General features: G+C 33.0%; 1 protein-coding gene and 1 pseudogene across 1 annotated transcript; both read left to right on the top strand.

Moving 5' to 3' along the window:
• The first annotated feature begins 210 nt into the window (after positions 1-210).
• LOC120188060 overlaps positions 211-20,343 on the top strand; it is a 25,699-nt pseudogene continuing 5,566 nt past the window's right edge.
• LOC120188059 (pentatricopeptide repeat-containing protein At3g53700, chloroplastic-like) lies at positions 11,658-14,138 on the top strand. The gene is made up of 2 exons (XM_039191596.1): positions 11,658-11,961; positions 12,747-14,138. Exons 1-2 carry the CDS (start codon positions 11,695-11,697, stop codon positions 13,743-13,745), a joined length of 1,266 nt encoding a protein of 421 aa, XP_039047527.1. The 5' UTR covers positions 11,658-11,694; the 3' UTR covers positions 13,746-14,138.

Below are 20,343 nucleotides of genomic sequence, written 5' to 3'. Positions count from 1 at the left end.
TTGTGATTGTGGATTATGAATATCAATCTTATGTTTTGTTTATTTCACACTTCATACCCTGCGAATTCCGCATAAATGCTTGTGAAACTGAGCATTTAGATACATTAAATGCTTGACTTTTTTATATATGATTTTGTTGACAGCATTAAATCCGACCACCGTTATTTGGATATTAAGCAGCTTTGATTCCAAGTCGTTGTACGAGGCATTTAATAGAGAGCAAGTATGGTGTTCCCTGATGAGGCTTCTCAAAGGCTTGAGGTTTATCCTTCAGCTTCCTGATTCCTCCTGAGTTTTTAACTAAAACAATTTGCAGGATGAATATGTTTTTTTCTTCCTGTCATACAGGGGAAGAACATGGCGATAGTTGTGTGTTGGCTGCTCGGGAATGGCTGACTCTTTTCTTGGAATAGTACGCTGACAATACAAGATTACTACTCTTATTTGTTTCCGGTAATTTCAATATCATTTTTTTACATGTTTGTGCTCACTTTCCAAATTATTCCTCATGGTTGTGGCATTGTGACAGTGTTCGATGATTATATAAATGCAACTAAAACAATTTGCAGCTGATTTTGTTTCAATATGAAATAAAGGAGCTTTATAAGCCTGTGACTTGAACAGATTTTGTTATCAATCTGTATTCTTTTGTGAAGTAGTCAAATATACATTTCAACGTTCTAGCTCATGACTAAAACATTGACATAGATCATGTTGTTTGAAAACCATGTCGATGAGACAATGATAATGTCTTCTGGCTTCCATTCGATACATAAATTTGCGTTTAGGTCATTTAGAATACCTTTGTAACAGAAAGGTAGGGAACTATGTTATAGTTTCATTAAGCACTGCCACTTTGTCAATCTGATTGCAAAATTTGTTACCGGATTTACCGCTGCAGCTAACTTTTCTAACTGTGGGATTTCTTGTCTTGCTGTCAAATTCTACATTTTTACAAATAATGCTACTTTATCTTGCTGAGCACTTCTACTCTTCATAGTTGCTCTGCTTTTTTAGCTTGAAATATGTATAGTGATAATTATAAATGTTATTGTCATGTAACCTAGTTTCTTTTCCCATGTGCAGCATTACCACCCATCTAGGGTCCTTACTCTTGTTTATCAGCCATTTGCACTTGGAACACTGGCATTACTGGCTTACAACGAGGCAAAAATAAACACTAGAAGAAGGAATTTATTTGGATATATATTGTTTTCTTAAGTTCCCTTGCGGTTGTAGTTGTAAGTTCCCTTGTGACTTATTGATACATGATAGGTTTACTTTGAGGATTGCAATTGAAGCCTGCTTGTGTTTTCTGAATCTTTCATATGTTCTTGATTCATTAACTCAAACTTATGGGTTCTCTCCTCTATGTTTTATGTATAGTTGGATTTAGCTACCTCTGGTAAAGGAGGAGTTGGAACTTTCATAGGAATTTGTGTCATCAGTGGAGCTTTTGGGGTTGCAGATGCTCATGTGCAAGGTGGAATGGTTGGAGATCTCTCCTACATGAAACCTGAATTTCTTCAAGTCAGTATAAAAGATCAACACTTTCGCATGTCATTGAACTCCCTTTTGGCTGAATTTTCTGATGACTAAACTTCATGTTTTCTTTTGTTATATGTTCTGGATTCCTCAGTCATATGTTGCTGGTTTGGCTGCATCAGGGGCTCTAACCTCTGCTTTGAGGTTAATCACAAAAGCAGCATTCGAGAATTCGCAGGGTGGTTTTCGCAAAGGAGCCAGTAAGTGATACATGCATCACAAGGCTCACATCAAAGGAAGAAGTAATAACTCTTCCAAATGATCCACTCGTCCAAGCATTGGAAAAGAATATCAGAATAGAAGCATACTTACGACGACATTTTGAATGGGATCCTGATCTTATTTAGTCAAGATGTCTTCTATAGATACGACCGACTGTCTCTTATCTTTCTAGCGGTTCTTGAATTGCATCAATCCGATATCGGGAACTCAAGATATGGCTATTTTAGTGAAGACGGTGCATGCAGAAAATCCTATACAGGATTAATACGGGATTTTGTAAATATTACGAATTTTCAATATTTTTATTGATTATTTGTAATATAACTTAATATAGGATAATGCATTATCTTTTAGGATTAGATTTATTATTTTATTAGGAATTAAGATTGGGTTAAAAATATTATCTTTAGTTATTATTATTTTATTAGGAATTAGAGTTAAGATATGTTTAGTTTATTATTATTTTATTCATTAGTTATTTAGGACCTTTAGAACTCAGTCCCTATATAAAGGAGGCTTCATTAAACTTTGTAATTGAAGATTTCTTTGATTAATAATACAACGAGAGTTCGTTTTTGCAAGTGTTGATTGCCTTGTGCCTTCGAAGCTTCTTCTCCTTGAGTTCTTTCAAGTTCTTGTGAGGGAGATTAATCTTCACACTCCAATTTGCCTTTTCATCGCGACTAGGAGGGTTGGTTAGAGCCATATTATAGTGTTTGCCTTTTCATTGCGACTAGGAGGGCTCGATATGACATTATCCATCGATTTTCCACATATTCATCCACGTCATCAATCATCTTTATCGTTCACCTTCATAAGGGAGATCTTTTGATTTCTTTGTTATCTTATTTTATTTGCAATTCATTTATCTTTTCTTTATCTTGTTTTAATTTTATTTTTATCTTGTTACCAGCACCAAAAAGAAACCCTATCTATTGCCGCCACCTTCCTGATTCATCCCTTATTGTTCTTCATCGAGTCTAGATCTTTTCTAGGTTTGATTCTTCAACAAGAGCAACGTTCATTAACCCGCCACCGCTTCCCTATCAATTGGTATCAGATTTGGGCTGATTCTTGGAAAGAAGCAAGCAATCTTGTTTGTTCTTGCACATAACACCGTCAAGGTACCCCAACGGAGCTAGTTCAGAGAAGATTCATTATTTCAGGTTATTTTTTATTTAATTTTAATTTAGATTCAAATCCTTCTTGTTAGTTTGCTATTTTTTTCAAAAAAAAAACAAAAAAAAGAGGCAAAAAAAACAAAAAAGCCAAAATTTCAAAAAAAATTGCAAACGAAGGTATTTAGGTCTGATTTTCTGAGATATCATACTCATTGTAAGTGTAATCTCCAGTCCAAAATTCACTTCAATCAGAGTTCATTAGAGCCTTCAAATACATCATTCAAGTTTTATCGGCAGATTCGGTCTAGAATATTGTCGAATTTCTTGAAAATTCTACAGGAGGAATTTTGTGCTGAAACTTTCCATATTGAAACTTCATATATTGGAAATAATTCACACAAAAAATCAGAAATTTTGGAGATCAATAACAACTTCGAAAAAAAGCGATCAAGAAAATAGATTGTTTGAGGACTCACCGTTCAACAGAATCTACTGGATACTACTGAAGGTATTTGGTTCTGAAATTTTATAGGTGGTTGCTTGACGCATCGAAAGTCATTCAAGAATTTTTTCAGAATTTTTGGACACCGATAACCTCCTCAAAAACGTTGCTCAAGTTGATCCAGCGTTTTCCAGGTTTTCTGATTTGGTCCTTTTTTTCTTTGACTCTTAGTGCTTTAGGTTCTTTTGTTTTTTCCCTGTTATTGTTCTTTTGCATTATCTAACACATTATCTTCCTTGTGTTAGTAGGACTAAAGAGTTTGCATACTTCTTTCTTCTTTGCATTCTCGTTCTCTTGGAGTCTAACCTTGTTTGGCCTCTTAGAACTTTTAAGTTTTTTCTTATCGCCTTTCCTAGTAATCAAACTCCGATACGAACTGTGGAAGACTACTTGGTAAAGTGAGTTTTAAAGAGTACAAGATCGGCTTACTTGCCTCTCGTTGTGTTACTTTCTTAGAGTGACTTGTGAGGTTTCTTGCTTTGTTGAATTTTCTTCCTTTTATTTTTATTTTACTTTAAAATTTTCTTTTGAGTGTTATGATTTCAAGATGGGCGACAATAACAACAAGACACTTACGGCTATCTTAGCCACACTTACCCGACTCACGACTCAAGTTAAAAGATTTGATGAAATCGTGAGAGAATGACAAAAACCACAATTGGATCTACCAAACCAGAATCCAAGACCAAACAATGCTGAACTTTTAGTACCCGGGCGAGAATAACCACGTTTGCAAGCACCCGAACTCTTTGCAAAACCAAAATTCACGATCCCGTCTTTCAAATGAGACAATGATCCAGACAGGTACATCGAATGGGAAGGAAAAGTTGATCTCATGTTCGCATACCATGACTGCTCCCAAGCTAAACAAGTTCACCTTATCACCACACAATTCGAAGGATATGCTCGAACTTGGTGGATGCAAACAAGGGAAAAGATCCAGAACTTCCAAATTCCAACAATCACTTCTTGGACCTACCTCAAACAAACCATGAGGAAGCGATTCCTACCGACACATTATACACGTGAAGTTAAACTACGATTAGACCGACTTCGACAAGGTAGAAGTTCAGTTGAAGAGTACTATAAGGAGATGCGGTCCTTACTCAATAGGGCTAACATAACCGAAAAAGAAGAGGTCACCGTGTCAAGATTCATCGTCGGCTTAAACTCAAACATCATTGATCTTCTTGATCTATAAGGGTACGAAAACCTTGAAGACGCACTAAAGAAAGCAATGACAGTCGAAGCACAAATCCAAAGGAGATCTCGATTCAGTGAACATTACCAAGGTAATCCTTCAAATCCTTCCTCATCTTCTACTCCATCTTCTCTAAAAAAGCCAATAGATGAAAAACCTGACAAGGAGAAAGAACGACCAGCAAAGAATGACACACTTCCAGTCCCTAAAGATCAAATGATAATTTATGAGGAGGTAGGGAAAGCAAAAAAAGAAAAAGTTGAGAAAGAGGCAAAAACAAAAGAGGTCACTAGTTACAAAAGCCAAAAGAATAATGACCCATGGGAGGTGAGTGAACCTAATTGTGAGAAGAAAAGAGTGACTCAAAATCAATGTGTGAGCACAAAAGAATTGAGAGAGAACCTTATTTATAAACAGCCTTCCATCCTTGTTCACTTTAGGGAATCAATTGTTTCGATTTCTAACATTAACAAGAATTTGCCTAGTGTGTTTTCATCTTTGTTACAGGATTTTCAAGAAGTGTTAGGTGATCCACCTAACGAATTACCACCGGAAAGAGGAAAACAACACCAAACCAATCTAATTCAAGGTTCCATCATACCTTGTCAAACATACAATATCGAAGAAACCAAAGAGTTAGATTTGTTACGAAAAGGCTACATCCAGGAAAGCCTTAGTTGTGATGTCATCTTAATGACGAAACAAGATTCGAACAACTCCAAAGGCTTTATAGTTCGTGCACCGGGAATCCATGTAAATGATGAGAAATTAAAAACAACACGAGACTGGCCCACACCATTTTCCATCGCTAAGAGTTGTCGAATAGTGCTAGGTGACCCTCCTGATGGGTTACCACCTGAAAGCCCTAATCACTATGTCATATCAATGAAGAGCCACCAGTTACTAGAGTCTATAGGTAAGTATTTTATTACTCATTTTAATGCTATTGTAACGTACTTCTTCTCCTTTTTACAAGGTAAGGCTCGTGAAGTTGTCATCCACACTAAGCACAACTCCTTTAAGTGTATAACAGACCGAGGTAAGCAAAACACAGTAGACGATGCACTACCACGAAGGTATACTCTTACCTATAAAACGCATACTACTATTCCGAGAATTGAACATATTAAAGATGTATATCACAATAACTCGGATATTTCTGATATTTCTACCCATACTTTTAAAAGTGCTTTTAATGAACTTTATCTTGTATATGAGTTTCCTTGTCAACTAAATAGGTTCTACAGTCCACAAATCTCCTCCCGAGAATTCTTAATTAATGAACCACACTTAGGGAGACTTAAGGGATTACTTTAACAAACCAGTTGACATGGTTTTTAAACACTCATTCTCGCCACACACGAATAAAACCATGGAGAAATTATCTGAAGCAATCATACAGAAAGCCAACAGTGGCCGACGCCATGTTGAATTTCAACCAAAACATCAGATTACAAGACTTGTATGCAAAAGAGGATTTCAAGACTACAAGAAATCAGTTCCTACAAAGAAGAAACCTCGACTAAAACGCATAAAGACACATCACATTGATCCTGGTAAATGTTTCACAAGTTTTCCTTTCAACATATCTAATTCTCTTTGTTTTGGATTTTCAGATTCGAGGACGAATCCTTTTGAGGAGTGGGGGAATGATACATGCACCAGAGTCCATAATACATGCTTCTTTGGACTAATGTTTATACTCGAACCTATTAGAAGAACAAAGTCTCGAAGATTCAAAGCATATCTATTCGATAAGTATAATGTGAATGAATCATTAAACGATTCTAATGTTGCTCCCTTTAATGTTTCAGATTCGAGGTCGAATCTTTTTGAAGAAAGGGAGGATGATACATGCATCACAAGGCTCACATCAAAGGAAGAAGTAATAACTCTTCCAAATGATCCACTCGTCCAAGCATTGGAAAAGAATATCATAACAGAAGCAGACTTACGACGACTTTTTGAATGGGATCCTGATCTTATTTAGTCAATATGTCTCTTCTGTAGATACGACCGACTGTCTCTTATCTTTCTAACGGTTCTTGAATCGCATCAATCTGATATCAGGAACTCAAGATATGGCTATTTTACTGAAGATGGTGCATGCAGAAAATCCTAAACGGGATTAATACGGGATTTTGTAAATATTACGAATTTTCAATATTTTTATTGATTATTTGTAATATAACTTAATATAGGATGATGCATTATCTTTTAGGATTAGATTTATTATTTTATTAGGAATTAAGATTGGGTTAAAAATATTATCTTTAGTTATTATTATTTTATTAGGAATTAGAGTTAAGATATGTTTAGTTTATTATTATTTTATTCATTAGTTATTTAGGACCTTTAGAACTCAGCCCCTATATAAAGGAGGCTTCAATAAACTTTGTAATTGAAGATTTCTTTGATTAATAATACAACGAGAGTTCATTTTTGCAAGTGCTGATTGCCTTGTGCCTTCGATGCTTCTTCTCCTCGAGTTCTTTCAAGTTTTTGTGAGGGAGATTAATCTTCACACTCCAATTTGCCTTTTCATCGCGACTAGGAGGGTTGGTTAGAGTCATATTATCATGTTTACCTTTTCATTGCGACTAGGAGGGCTCGATAGGACATTATCCATCGATTTTCCACATATCCATCAACGTCATCAATCATCTTTATCGTTCACCTTCATAAGGGAGATCTTTTGATTTATTTGTTATCTTATTTTATTTGCAATTCATTTATCTTTTCTTTATCTTGTTTTAATCTTATTTTTATCTTGTTTCCAGCACCAAAAAGAAACCCTATCTATTGCCGCCACCTTCCTGATTCATCCCTTATTGTTCTTCATCGAGTCTAGATCTTTTCTAAGTTTGATTCTTCAACAAGAGCAACGTTCATTAACCCGCCACCGCTTCCCTATCAGTAAGTTTTAATCCCCTTATACTTAATTCCCTATCACAAAAGGAAAAACATCTTTCTTGATAATCTTAGTCTAAAGATCTGAAATTTGAATTAAGCTTAACAATTAATCAACAAGCAAATCATTAGTATCCCTTACATTTTTGGTTTATTCGAGACTAATAATTTCTCTCTCTGTGGTAACCACACCTCTGTGCAGTTCTGTTCTTTTCCATCTCTGCATTTTTTGAGCTTGTATGTGTTCTTCTCTATGCGTATGTATTTCCAAAACTACCAATTGTGAAGTACTATCGCTCAAAGGCAGCCTCTGAAGGATCTAAAACTGTTGCAGCTGACCTGGCTGCTGGTGGCATCCAAGCATTACCTGGAAATGTATGTCATTCTGCCTACTGTCATTCTTAAGAAATGTCCTAGTATTTTTCAATTCATTGTGTAAGAAGAATCAATGTCTTCTGCAGGATGAGGTAGACACCAAGAAGCAGGAAAGGCTGAGCACCAAAGAGTTACTAATTCAGAATATCGATTACGCACTCGACATGTTTCTGATATACGCGCTGACACTATCCATTTTTCCTGGATTCTTGTCTGAAGATACCGGAAAACACAGTTTAGGTACCTGGTATGTTATTGTCTCATTCGTTCTTGGTGTTTATATGTAGCTACAAGTTACACCAGATTTATCATTAACATTTCAGGTATGCCCTCGTTCTGATAGCAATGTACAATGTATGGGATCTTATTGGGAGATACATTCCACTAGTAAAACCGTTGAAGCTCAAATCGAGGAAAGCTCTCACAACCGTGATACTTTCTCGTGTATTATTCGTCCCGGCATTTTACTTCACTACTAGATATGGCGACCAAGGCTGGATGATCATGCTAACAAGCTTCTTAGGCTTATCTAATGGTTACCTCACAGTCTGTGTCCTTACTTCTGCACCCAAGGGCTATAAGGTTTGTTACAATATTGTTTATGCTTCAATTTCTTTAAACCTGAAAGAAAAATAAAAAGTTAGTGATTTTTTTTCCTTTTTTTATAGGGACCTGAGCAGAATGCATTGGGGAATTTGCTTGTTTTGTTCCTGCTAGGAGGCATCTTCGCTGGGGTAACTCTCGACTGGTTGTGGCTCATAGGCAAGGGATGGTGAAGCCTTGGTTCTAAGCTGGTTTTAGAGATTAATTTATTTAAATAGCAGCATATGTTTATAATGGGCTCATTTTCTGTTTAGGGATATATACAAATTTTATATTTTATGTTTGTTTTAATACATATATTATAGGTGACATTCCTAACAACATCTTTAAAATTCAATTTGAATTATGAGTGCACTAAACGCTTTATTATTCGAATTTAATCTTACTAAATATTACTTTTTAAAAAAAAAGATATTTAAAAATTGTTTTTGTACTTTATTTAAATATATACAATTTTATTATGTAGTTAACTTGATATTCTTTTGTCTTCGCATTTAGGGTGAATATTCGATTGAGATGAGTTAATTTTTTTTTAGTTGATAAGTCTTATTTTATAACTCAAATTTTATTTGAAGATTTTTCGAGTGGAGTCCGTTTATGAAATTTGAGTCTTGAGTTGTTTGAGTTTTTATTTAAATTTATTGTAAATATTTATAATATTATGATAATATTTGATTCCACTTTAAATGGTTTTCTACAACCATATATGATATACATATATCTCTCTTTATATTTTTCATATGTGATATATATATTATGCAAAATTGAGGGATTCAACTCAAATTTAAAAATTAATCCACTAATTATTGAAAATTTCAAGCTATTCATAACTCAATTTGAATATTTTTAAAATGTGAATTGATTTTAATTTATGAAATTATCAGTCAATAGCATCAGCATGCAAGGAGGCTTGGGTTCCTCGTGGAGGTTGATGGTAAACAGTAAGTCCCAAGGTGATAATTTTAGCGCTCCTGCAGTGGCGTTGGCTTCACGATTAATATGGGAGATTTTAGCGCTCCATTGATGCTCAAGTAAGCGACGGATATGTCGGACAATAGTCGATTCATGCAACCTCGGACAGGTGTTTAAAGTCTTAACCACGTCATGGTTATCAACTTCGACTTCGATGTTCCTGAATCATATATCCCAAGCGATTGTAAGACCATCAAGCACTGCCCAAAGTTCGGCATTATGGATATTACAACGGCCGATATTTCGATGGTAGCCGATAATCCAATCACCATTAAAATCGCGTTGCACAACTCCACTAGCGGCCACCATAGTTGTTGGAAAAACAGCTCCATCCGTATTTAGCTTGACCGAACCCATGGTGGGGGGACGCCATGGTTGTTTCTTAATTATAATGGTGTCTGTCACTCTGGGATTTCTTCCTTGGAGTTTCTTTAATCGCCTGCGCCCAACTCCAAGCCGAGTGTATAGTCTCCATCATTGAGCGAACTTGTCCATTGAAAACAAAAGCATTGCGTTGCTTCCATAGAAGCCAAACTAGGATTCCAAACAAATGTCTCCAATGAAAAGTAGTCTGGTTCAAACCTACATTATGTGAAAGATTAGTAACCATCCAATCAAAAAGAGGTAGGGAAAAGAAACTTAGCTTGAAACGGTGGGGGAGGGGGTAATCCCATATCATATGAGCCTGAGGGGCAGTCTCGAATGACATGGAGAATAGTCTCTTCGCAACTACCGCAAATAGGACAAAGGTGATCCGAAGACAGCCCACGTCTCCTCCGTTCAGAGTTCGTCATTACCCGTTGATGAAAAATTAGCCAGAGGAATTGCTTCACTCTTTGAGGTCCGTCATACTGCCATTTGCAAGAGCCTATGTTTAGTTGCCTATCTTCCAAGGATTGCTAATCATGCAATAATAGAGTGCTTTGACACATTAAAGAGAAATCAAACTAATTTGTGACAAGAAATATTGTTTCTTTTAATTTAATTTCAGATCAAATCAATTAATAATTTACTGAATTTAAAACAACAAAAAATGAAAAAAAAATACTTCCCTTAACATGAACAATTTCCACGAACTCTAATAACCCAAAGAACTTTTACAAGTAATATGCCAAAAGTTGTAACTTTCTAAGAAGGATTGATTTTTTTTAACAAAAATGGATATTGAATATTATGGTAATCCATATGTACTTATACTATTTTTTCTCGTACATTTTTATAGTGCTTTTAATTTACATATTTTTATAAATTTTAAATCATATATTATATAATATATAGGACAAATAGTATTATGACTATATAAAATACATATGAATTGAACCAACCAAGTGATAAATAATTTGATATCGGTTAAGCAGTTCTCAAGTTTGAGACCTTATGTATGTAGAAAATCTCCGTTGGAAGACTCACCCACCAAAATCAAGTGTGCAACGCGAATCGATCCGAATTAATCAAGGTGAAACCTTAGAACCAAGATGGCAAAAAAATACATATAAATTGACACATATTATCACATCAAAATTATTAAAAAAATTAATATTTTCCCCAGTATCTATTAGATAAGCAATTATTATTTTTTAAATAATTGAGGGTAAAATTTAGCAAAAAGAAATTGTCTTAATATAAAAATAAGTATTTAAATTATATCTAAAATTAATTTTAAGTATCTAAATTATTTTAAAAAAAAGTTAAGTGTCCACATTAACTTTAAGTATTTAAACATTTATTTTTATATTAAACCTTTAAAATTTAATAGATAAAAATATACGAATATAAAAAAAAAGTGATGAATCTGATACTAATTAAAAAAAAGATAAACTATGTGAATAGTTCTTTTTGTTGAGGGTTTGATCAACTTTAGTCACGAATTTAAAAATTAAGGGTAAATGATCCCTCATATTATCAGTTCGTCCGGTTCAATTCTCTCTATTATTAATTTCCATTAGTCCTCTTTTTCTTAAGTCCCTTTTTGTTTAAGTCCCTAACATAATTGAGAGACTAATTAAACGAGAGTTAACGATTGAGAGACTAAAATCAAATAGATTGATAATAATAGAGACCATTTCCCCTTCAATTTTAAACTAATGACCAAAGTCAGTCAGACAGAAAATATAAGGGACTATTTACATAGTTTACTCTAAAAAAAACTCTGAAACAAAACAAATACCACCAAAGTCTGCTACTATTCCTACAGCCAAGCATCCATTTCCATCCGAAAAAGAGAGAAGGAATTAAAAAAAACAATGGCGTTAGTTTGCAAGGTTTTATTAAGAGCAGCTAAAATAGGTTCAGGCTCTCAATTTGTTCAAATCCCTTGTAAATCTCAACGCTGGTTATGTAACGACCCATCCTCTTTCAATCCTCTTCTGAAGAAACTACTTCAATTACCCACCTCATTAATCAAGTCTACGATTGATTCTGAGTATCGTTTTGCCCACAATAATCCCCAGTTTTCCTGGGAGTCTCTCGCCGCCGTTCTCCCATCTTTGCCACCGGAGAAGGCTCGGCTGGTAAGATTCTAAAACCCATTTCTTTCCGTTATATATATATATATATTTTAAAAATAAATATTGAAAGGTGAGATTATTTGGCTGCTAAGATTTTTGAACATTAGTGAATGGAAGAACTCCTATGTACCCTCTTTTCAAATTTAATCATTTTATTTTCTTGTAATCATGTCTTCTCTTATACATAGGGTTCTTTTCCATTTTCCAATCATACGTTTTTCTTATAAATAATTTTATTTCCTTGCAATCATGTTGTTTTGGATATTCGGATTTAACTAAAATGTTACCATGTTCAACAAAAAAAACAGTTATACAATTGGTAATTATTTCGACTACAACCAAGAACGTTACATTATGATGTGTTTAACCTAAAATGTTATATGTCTACTCTAAAAATTACATAATTTGTAATAATTTCGTCTAAAACCGATAATGTATTGACAGTAAATTTTTAGGTTGCAACTAAAATGGTTATACAATTTATGTGATTTCTCGGAGAATGTAATATTTTCGATTTCAACCTAAAATGTTATTTAGTTTATTCTAAAGGGTTACGCTCTCGGTAAGTCTTTGGATTACAAGTGATTTCTGTCTTTTTTTTTTAGTTTTATATTAATCGGTTATATTTTAGATTCATCCATATTTGAACATGCGTATGCAAATAAAACTCGAATTTTAGAGTAACACAGGAACTTAATTATAGGCAATGAATACATAACCAGCTTAATTTATTGAATTAATGTTCTATTTCCCCATTGTTCAACTTAGGTTATTATTTTATTGGTCAGGTTTTGGAATGGAAATTAGAGAAAATGTTGAAGGAAAATGAGGGAGACTATGATCAATATTTCTATATAATGTCTCTTTGTGCAAAGATTCGAAATGTTTCACTTGCAATGCATGTCTTTACTTCAATGGAGGTTCATGGGATTAAACCAACAACTTCTATTTTCAATTCCTTCATACATGCTTGCTTGTCCTCGAATGATTTGTTAACAGCATTGAGCTTGTTCGAGATAATGGCAAGTTCAGAGAGCTACAAACCAAATGAGGAGACTTATGAGACCTTCATAACAGGGTTTTCGAGTTTGGGATATGTCGACGCCATGAAAAGCTGGTATTCAGCTAAGAAGGCTTCTGGTTATTGTGCTACTCTTCAAACATATGATTCACTCATTTCTGGTTGTAGTCGATCTCGAGACTTTGACGGTGTTGATAGATTCTACGAAGAAATGACATTGAAAGGAATGATGCCTAGTGAGACCATATTGGAGAACTTGCTGGAGGGATTTTGCAGACGCCGGAGATTCAATCACGTTAAAGAGTTCTTGAAATCTTGCCTTGAAGCTGGGCAGGAAATTAGTCCAAAGATGGCTGAGAAGGTCGTCGGTTTATATTTGAGACATGGAAAGGTAGAAGAAATGGAAGACCTACTTTTAACTGTAGTGGAGTCGGGACAGGATGTTGCTGTTTTATCACACGTGAACTCCGGGATCATAACTATGTATGCAGCATTGAATCGATTGGATGATGTCGAATACTCCGTGGGCAGGCTGCTGAAACAAGGGTTATTGTTTAGATGCGCAGATGATGTTGAGAAGGTTATCTGCTGTTACTTCAGGGAAGAAGCTTATGAAAGACTAGATCTATTTTTGGAGCGTATTAAGGGTTCACATAAGCTCACGAAATCAACCTATGATTTGTTGGTTGCGGGGTATCGAAGAGCCGGGCTTTCTCAGCGATTACATTGGGTGATTAAGGATATGGAATTGGCTGGAGTTCGATAGCATCCTAGTTGGAAAAAACCGATACTTGCCTTGACGTCGCATTTACGCGTGATTCTGGATGTGCTTCCTGGATAAACAGTGCTGCATCTTGGAATATGTTTTCCGACATCGGAAGGGATTGTTTGCATCGCATATAGCACTGGAGCATTGGTTGGAGTTCAGTCGTCTTTTACTCAAGATGAAGATCAGGACATGAAGAGCTTCATGGAATCACTTCAGACATTTTGTCCATTTTTTGACATCAAAATGGTGACAACCTTGCTTAAATCTTTTTTTTTAATATTCCAGGCGATTACAAGATAGTATTTGTTCATAATCGTTCTTACATTTAGACGCAGTTGTTCGAATCCAGTACCTCAATGGAAAAGAACACTCACTTTGATCACTGAAATCACTTGATTGGTTTTAAATATGTTTGTCAGATAATCTGATTTAATCATTTGAACTAAATTTGAGATCATTTGACGGGTTCTAAATATGTTTGTCAGATGATCCGATTTATTCATTTGAATTAAATTTGTGACTTATATTGGCTGATCATGAATCGCATGGTACATGTTTCCAATATGATCATGAATTGATAACTTTATGAATTTGTAATTGTATGAGAACTGGATAATTTATCAACATCTGAACTTTTTATTAAAATCTAATATTTAAATATGATAAAGTAATAATATAATGTCAGATAATATCAAAATACCTCAACTATTACGTTTTAAAATCCAGGTTAATAGGTTTGGATTAGTGAATCAAATAATCGATTTAAATTTTGGATGATTTTTTAAAAAAATTATAAAAAGAGAATTTTTTTTATTTTATTAAAAATAACTTAATTTAAATTGTTGGTTCGAAAATTTTATTAAGTGTTTGGAAAAATTTTATCCTTAAATCGAGTTCCAAAATGGAGTTTGATTTATAAGTATATAAGAAAATGATTAAAATTGGAGAAAGGATTAAATTATAAAAGAGTAAAATAATAAGCATTTAAGAAAAATTAGACCATCCTTTAAAATTTTAATCTCTCCCTTATCATTCAACTGTTTTTTCGATCTTTGTTTATGTCATAACAATTTTGAGATCAAATTTATTAATAAAATAAAATATAACTTGAAAAAAATTTAGAGTGTCATCAATCGTTTTTTAGGTGGGATTAAATTACATAAAAATATATTGTATCAATAAAATGATAAATTTAATCTGTAAAATTAAAAATTAGGTTTAGAAGTACGATTATGTATGAAGAATGATTGTCACTTCCACCACACAGTTAATAAAAACAATATCATTTAATCACGTATTATCTTTAATTTGATTTAATAAATTTAATTTTTGATATTTAAATTTAATTCTCTTTTATTTATATTTTAATTTGTAAAAAGAGATTTATTTTATAATGAAATAAATTTAATTCTCTCTGAACATGTCATTGATATTTTAAAATATTTTCCAAACAAATATTTAATGAAATAATATTTTTAATTAAATTAAATATCCAAAAAGAAATTGTTAGAACTATACTTAAATGCGAGATTCTATTGATAGAACATGTCAGAATATCAACGTCGTCAAACTATGCTCATCTAATATATAAATCACATTTTGTTATGAATATTTATTTATGTGAATATCTATTAAGATTAGAACATTATGTATTAAATACGACTTTGATGTATTTTATTATTATAACTTTAATATCCATTAAGATTAGAGTTGTATATGACATCTACTCTTTATACCTATAAATATAGAGATTAGAGAAAACATTGTACATAATCATATTGAGATAATAGTACAAGATCTCTCTCTTTATCTTTATATCTTTTTGTCTTGGTTTTCTTATTGCTTCATTCTTTTTATTTCATAATACACTATCGACATGACTTGCTCAGAAGCAACAATTTATTTACATCGAAGATCAAATTCATCATCAACAACTTTTCATTCAAAATATTATAAACGAATATAGTGTTTGTTCAAATATGACAAAGTTCATACAATTAAGTTTTCTATTTAGGTCATCTGAGCACAATAATTTAAAATAATCACTGAATGGGCATGTCTCAACCGTGGGATATAGAAACACACCAACAAAACATAGCTTATAATGCATCGCAATCAAAATCACCACTTAATATTTATTGCTCAAGCTCAACAAAGAAAACTTCTTTGTTGATGTTATTCTTTAAACATAGGTCTTTCTCCTTCTCCCTCTCCATCACTTCTAAAACATTAACACTATGATTTTCTATACCTAACACAACTTCCACATCTTCCTTCAAAGGAATGATATGTCCGTTAAATTTCATAACAGACCTTTCGACATCAAAGGTCTCCACTAAATCACGACACAGGTCCCAACGAATTGGTCGAGACTTAGTTTCTAATAAAGGGTCAAATTCAATCTCTCGGATAACATCATTAATGTTGTTCTTTTTCTCCTTCATCTCTTTAAACAAATTTGACAATTTTTTTAAGCTGCACCTTATGGTAACATCCTACATGGGATAACATAATAATGATTATGTCAATGTTACTATTTGAGAGTATATTTACACATATATTCTTTAAAAGTTTGCTTCAATTGAAAGAAACTTACATGAGTTTATTAATGCTAGACACATCAACTACTATGGTAAAAATAGACACATCAACTACTATGGTAAAAAATAAATAGAGGTGAAAAACAAAAGTTCCAAAGAGGATGTCATACTTGTCTTTGACTCGAGTTAGTCATTTGTCAAAAATCATTCTTCGTTCCTACTCCCATATAATAGTAGGTATATTTACATACTTAATTCAAATCACATTATTATATAACACAAGTATATATTATCTGATTGAACCTCAATTCCCCTCTCAGTAAGCCTATTCTTGTAATTAATACTGATACTCTTGACGGGTATTGATATTTACTCATTAGGCATCGATTCCATAGGGTGGTGTCAATACAAAAAAATTGCTTGATTTTTCTATATTTGCTATTAGTAGCACTATGTTACTTCACTAGTATCGATACCATCATCTTGTAGTATCGATACTAACTCGTGGCATCGATATCAAAATCTGCCTCGATGTTTAAATATTTTCAATGGTATCGATATCAAACCTTCGGTATCGATACCACATAAATAGTACTGATACCGTGAAGAACAATTTCAATACTACACTATGCTATTACCCAGATTTCTGCATATTTTAAGAGGTATCAATAATGTAAGAATAATATCGATATCAAAATGTAAGAAATATAATTTTAAGCTAAAAAGGTACTCATAAATCTAATTCTAGCCATCTCATTCTATCCTTAAGACTGTACCTAAAGCCACTATCGTCGTCCTCACATCATTTAACATCATTACCAAGCATTCTTAACGCCAATCTCATCTCAAGAATATTGATTCACAAAATTTAATATGACATGCATTAGTATTGATATTTAACCTACAAGGGTCATTCTTTATGATTCACATACCTCTAACTAGTAAAGAAAGTGTATTATCTTGTATAAAAATGCTTAAAATATTACTTATTCACCCTCCTTAAGTTTGCTTATTGCTCCTTGCCTCTTAATACGTCAAAGGCATCTCATTTCACTATTTAATAATCATTATAAAATACATCAAGAAAATAAAAGAGTAATGGAAAGATGAAAGACAAATCTAAAATTAAATTCCTTCAAAACCTCTCATAAAGCATAAACCTAGCAAAACCTTAACCTCTCCAAAACACCCATTAATGAGATTTTAGATCTTATTTTAAAGTTTGAGTTGTGAAGAGGAACAATCGTACCTCAAATCTTGCTATACTCTATGTAACATCCCAAAACTAGAGTAAGTAACTAAAATAGAAGTTTTGAAAATTTGAAGTCTAATTTTGAAAGATCTGAAAGTTCAGAGACTTAATTAGGAATATTTTGAAGACTATTTGGTAAATATGTAAGAAAGTAAGGGTAAATTGGTCTTTGCAAAGAAATATTTTTATTATCTCTTTATAAAAGAGATAACCACATGTAAATGGGAAAGAAAATTATGGAGAGATGGATTCAGTTTCTTCTTCTTCCTCTTCCTGTGTCTTCATGTATAAGGTGAGTTGGATTTAATTTGCTTGTTTCTTCAATCTTATGGTTTCTTTTGATTCTCGAGTGATAACAAAGAGTAAGGGAAGAGTTATGGTGACCTAAAACTTCAAAATGAACAAGTTATAAGAGATTTAGAAAAAGGAGTGTTTAAGTGAATTATTGAAATAAAAGGAGTTAACAGAATATGAAGTTAAATTTGACTTGCCAAAGGGTTAATTAAGAAGTTAGAGGTGATAGAATTGAATTAAGAACACATGGAAAATTTAATGAAATTCTTTGATTCAAGAATTGTGGTGAATTATGAGGGATAGTTAAGTGTTATAGTGTTATAAGAAGGTTTACATATGTATAGATGAGTTTTAAGGCATAAGGAGGGGTTAATAAGTAGAATTTGAGGTCAAAGTAAGAATTTTGGGCTCAAATGGAATTTCTGGGTTGTGTGCATCGATGCAAATTCAATGTGCATCGATGCACTCTCAAATAAATGAACATCGATTGCAATTGGTGCATCGATGCATCCCCTTAAAATAACAACATCGAAGGTAATTGGTGTATCGATGCATGGGTAGTGCATCGATGCACATGTTAAAGAATGCATCGATGCACTTCAAGAGGAAATTGAAATAGACATTTCTTTTGGTCTAAGAAATGATAGATTATAATATATCAATTGGATACTAATATGTATCAATGTATGATTATGTAGATTCCGAACTCGAACAAGTTCCAGAACGATCATCAAATTAAGATTCGATCGAAAGAAAGGAAATCATAAAAGTGAATTGGAACTTAGTGAGGCCAAGGTGAGTGCATCTTATTTTATAAAATGATATGGAATTGGACTTGTGATAAGTCTATTTCCGATAGTTAAAGTGCATGAAGTCTTGATTATAAGTAGGTGAATGACATGAAATATATGTATGTTTGATTATATGAGTGGATATGTTTTTGTATATGTTATGTGGCTTATGTGAACATATGGTTATGAGATAAAATAGGTAATCATAGAAGAATATGATGAAAGTGAATACATGAGAAGACATAGCCATGTGACATGCTAATATACTTGAATAATACATGTTATGTGATATGAGATTATGTGACAATAAGGTATATGATGTGAATAATATAATAAGAAGATAAGTGATAAAAAAACAGTGAGCTTATATGAATCTGTAATATGAATGTGATATACTTGAGGTATGAGAATCATATGAGAATAAGAGATGACAATGTACATGTCATATGAACACAAGAGAAGTGTTATAAGCTAAGTGGCATATGATTATGAAATCATATGAAAAGTGAAATGTATATGTGAATATGTGAAGTGATATGAATATAATGCCCATGTTATATGATACGAGAGCTATAGGTATAGTTGGCATGCCAAGAGTCGAAGGTCTACGCGGTTCTTCGGGATATTTCATAGTGGTCCTTTGGGACAAAATTTCATAGCCCCTAGTGAGACCCCATACGAGCTGTGGTGACAACATAGTGCACAACCTTAATAGACTCACATATCTACAGTTCTCACAGGTGTACATGGGCTAATAAGAGATAACATTGAATATAATGTATGTGATGTATATATGTGTTTTGTGATATGAATTATATGATATGATATGTGTGTATGAGTGATTATTGTATATGTTATAAGATATATGATATGAACATAATGAATCATATAAACAAGAAAATAGAAATATGAATGGTGATAATATGATAATAATAGGAAAGAAGATAATTATATGCATGTGTGTATTTGATATATATATATATATATATATATATATATATATGAATGGATATATGTTTGTTTAGTAAAATGATGTGTACGTATGTGAAAGTATGATAATAAAATGATAAAGTTATGAAGTGAAGAATAATATGTGCGCATATGGATAATTATTTTATAGATGAATATATGAAATGTGCATAGTAGGAATTAGTATATGTATATGTGGATGTGATGCTTGTATGTGATATGTTAGTAGAAATAGTTCAAGCATGATTACGAGTTAGAGTTTTATTATATGTTTTATGCCTCACTAAGTCAACGACTTAACGTGTGATTGTTTCACACGTAGGTATGAGAAACGAGAGTGGAATAGCGAGAAGCAAGACATGTCAGTATTTTCCTTACGATGATCAGATCAGAAACATATTGAACATATGTATTTTGTTTATAGAGTTAGTTGGCATGTAGTTACAATATTTTAAATTGAATATGCTCTGATAGTTTTAAAGAAACAATTTGATTGTAATTATTAATGTAAAATACTCATTTTCTTAAATGATGAAATTAAGATTTTAGTGGATTTGTAAAGAACAGAGTTTTGAGAAGACAATGTGACACCTCAGGCTCGGATACGGGTTGGGGGTGTTACACTCTAACTCACTTTCAATGGGTTGAAAAAGATAGTATGGTTTTTTTGGTTTTCCTATCGGTTTTAAGGCTTTGCCTTAATTAATCTGGACTAGTTCAGATTGCACACCTAATTTTGGTGGGTGAGT

This window comes from Hibiscus syriacus, unplaced genomic scaffold, assembly GCF_006381635.1.
Source record: "Hibiscus syriacus cultivar Baekdansim isolate YM2019G1 unplaced genomic scaffold, ASM638163v2 tig00116937_pilon, whole genome shotgun sequence".
Taxonomy (NCBI): Eukaryota; Viridiplantae; Streptophyta; class Magnoliopsida; order Malvales; family Malvaceae; genus Hibiscus; species Hibiscus syriacus.
This window is presented reverse-complemented; position numbering and strand designations above follow the sequence as displayed.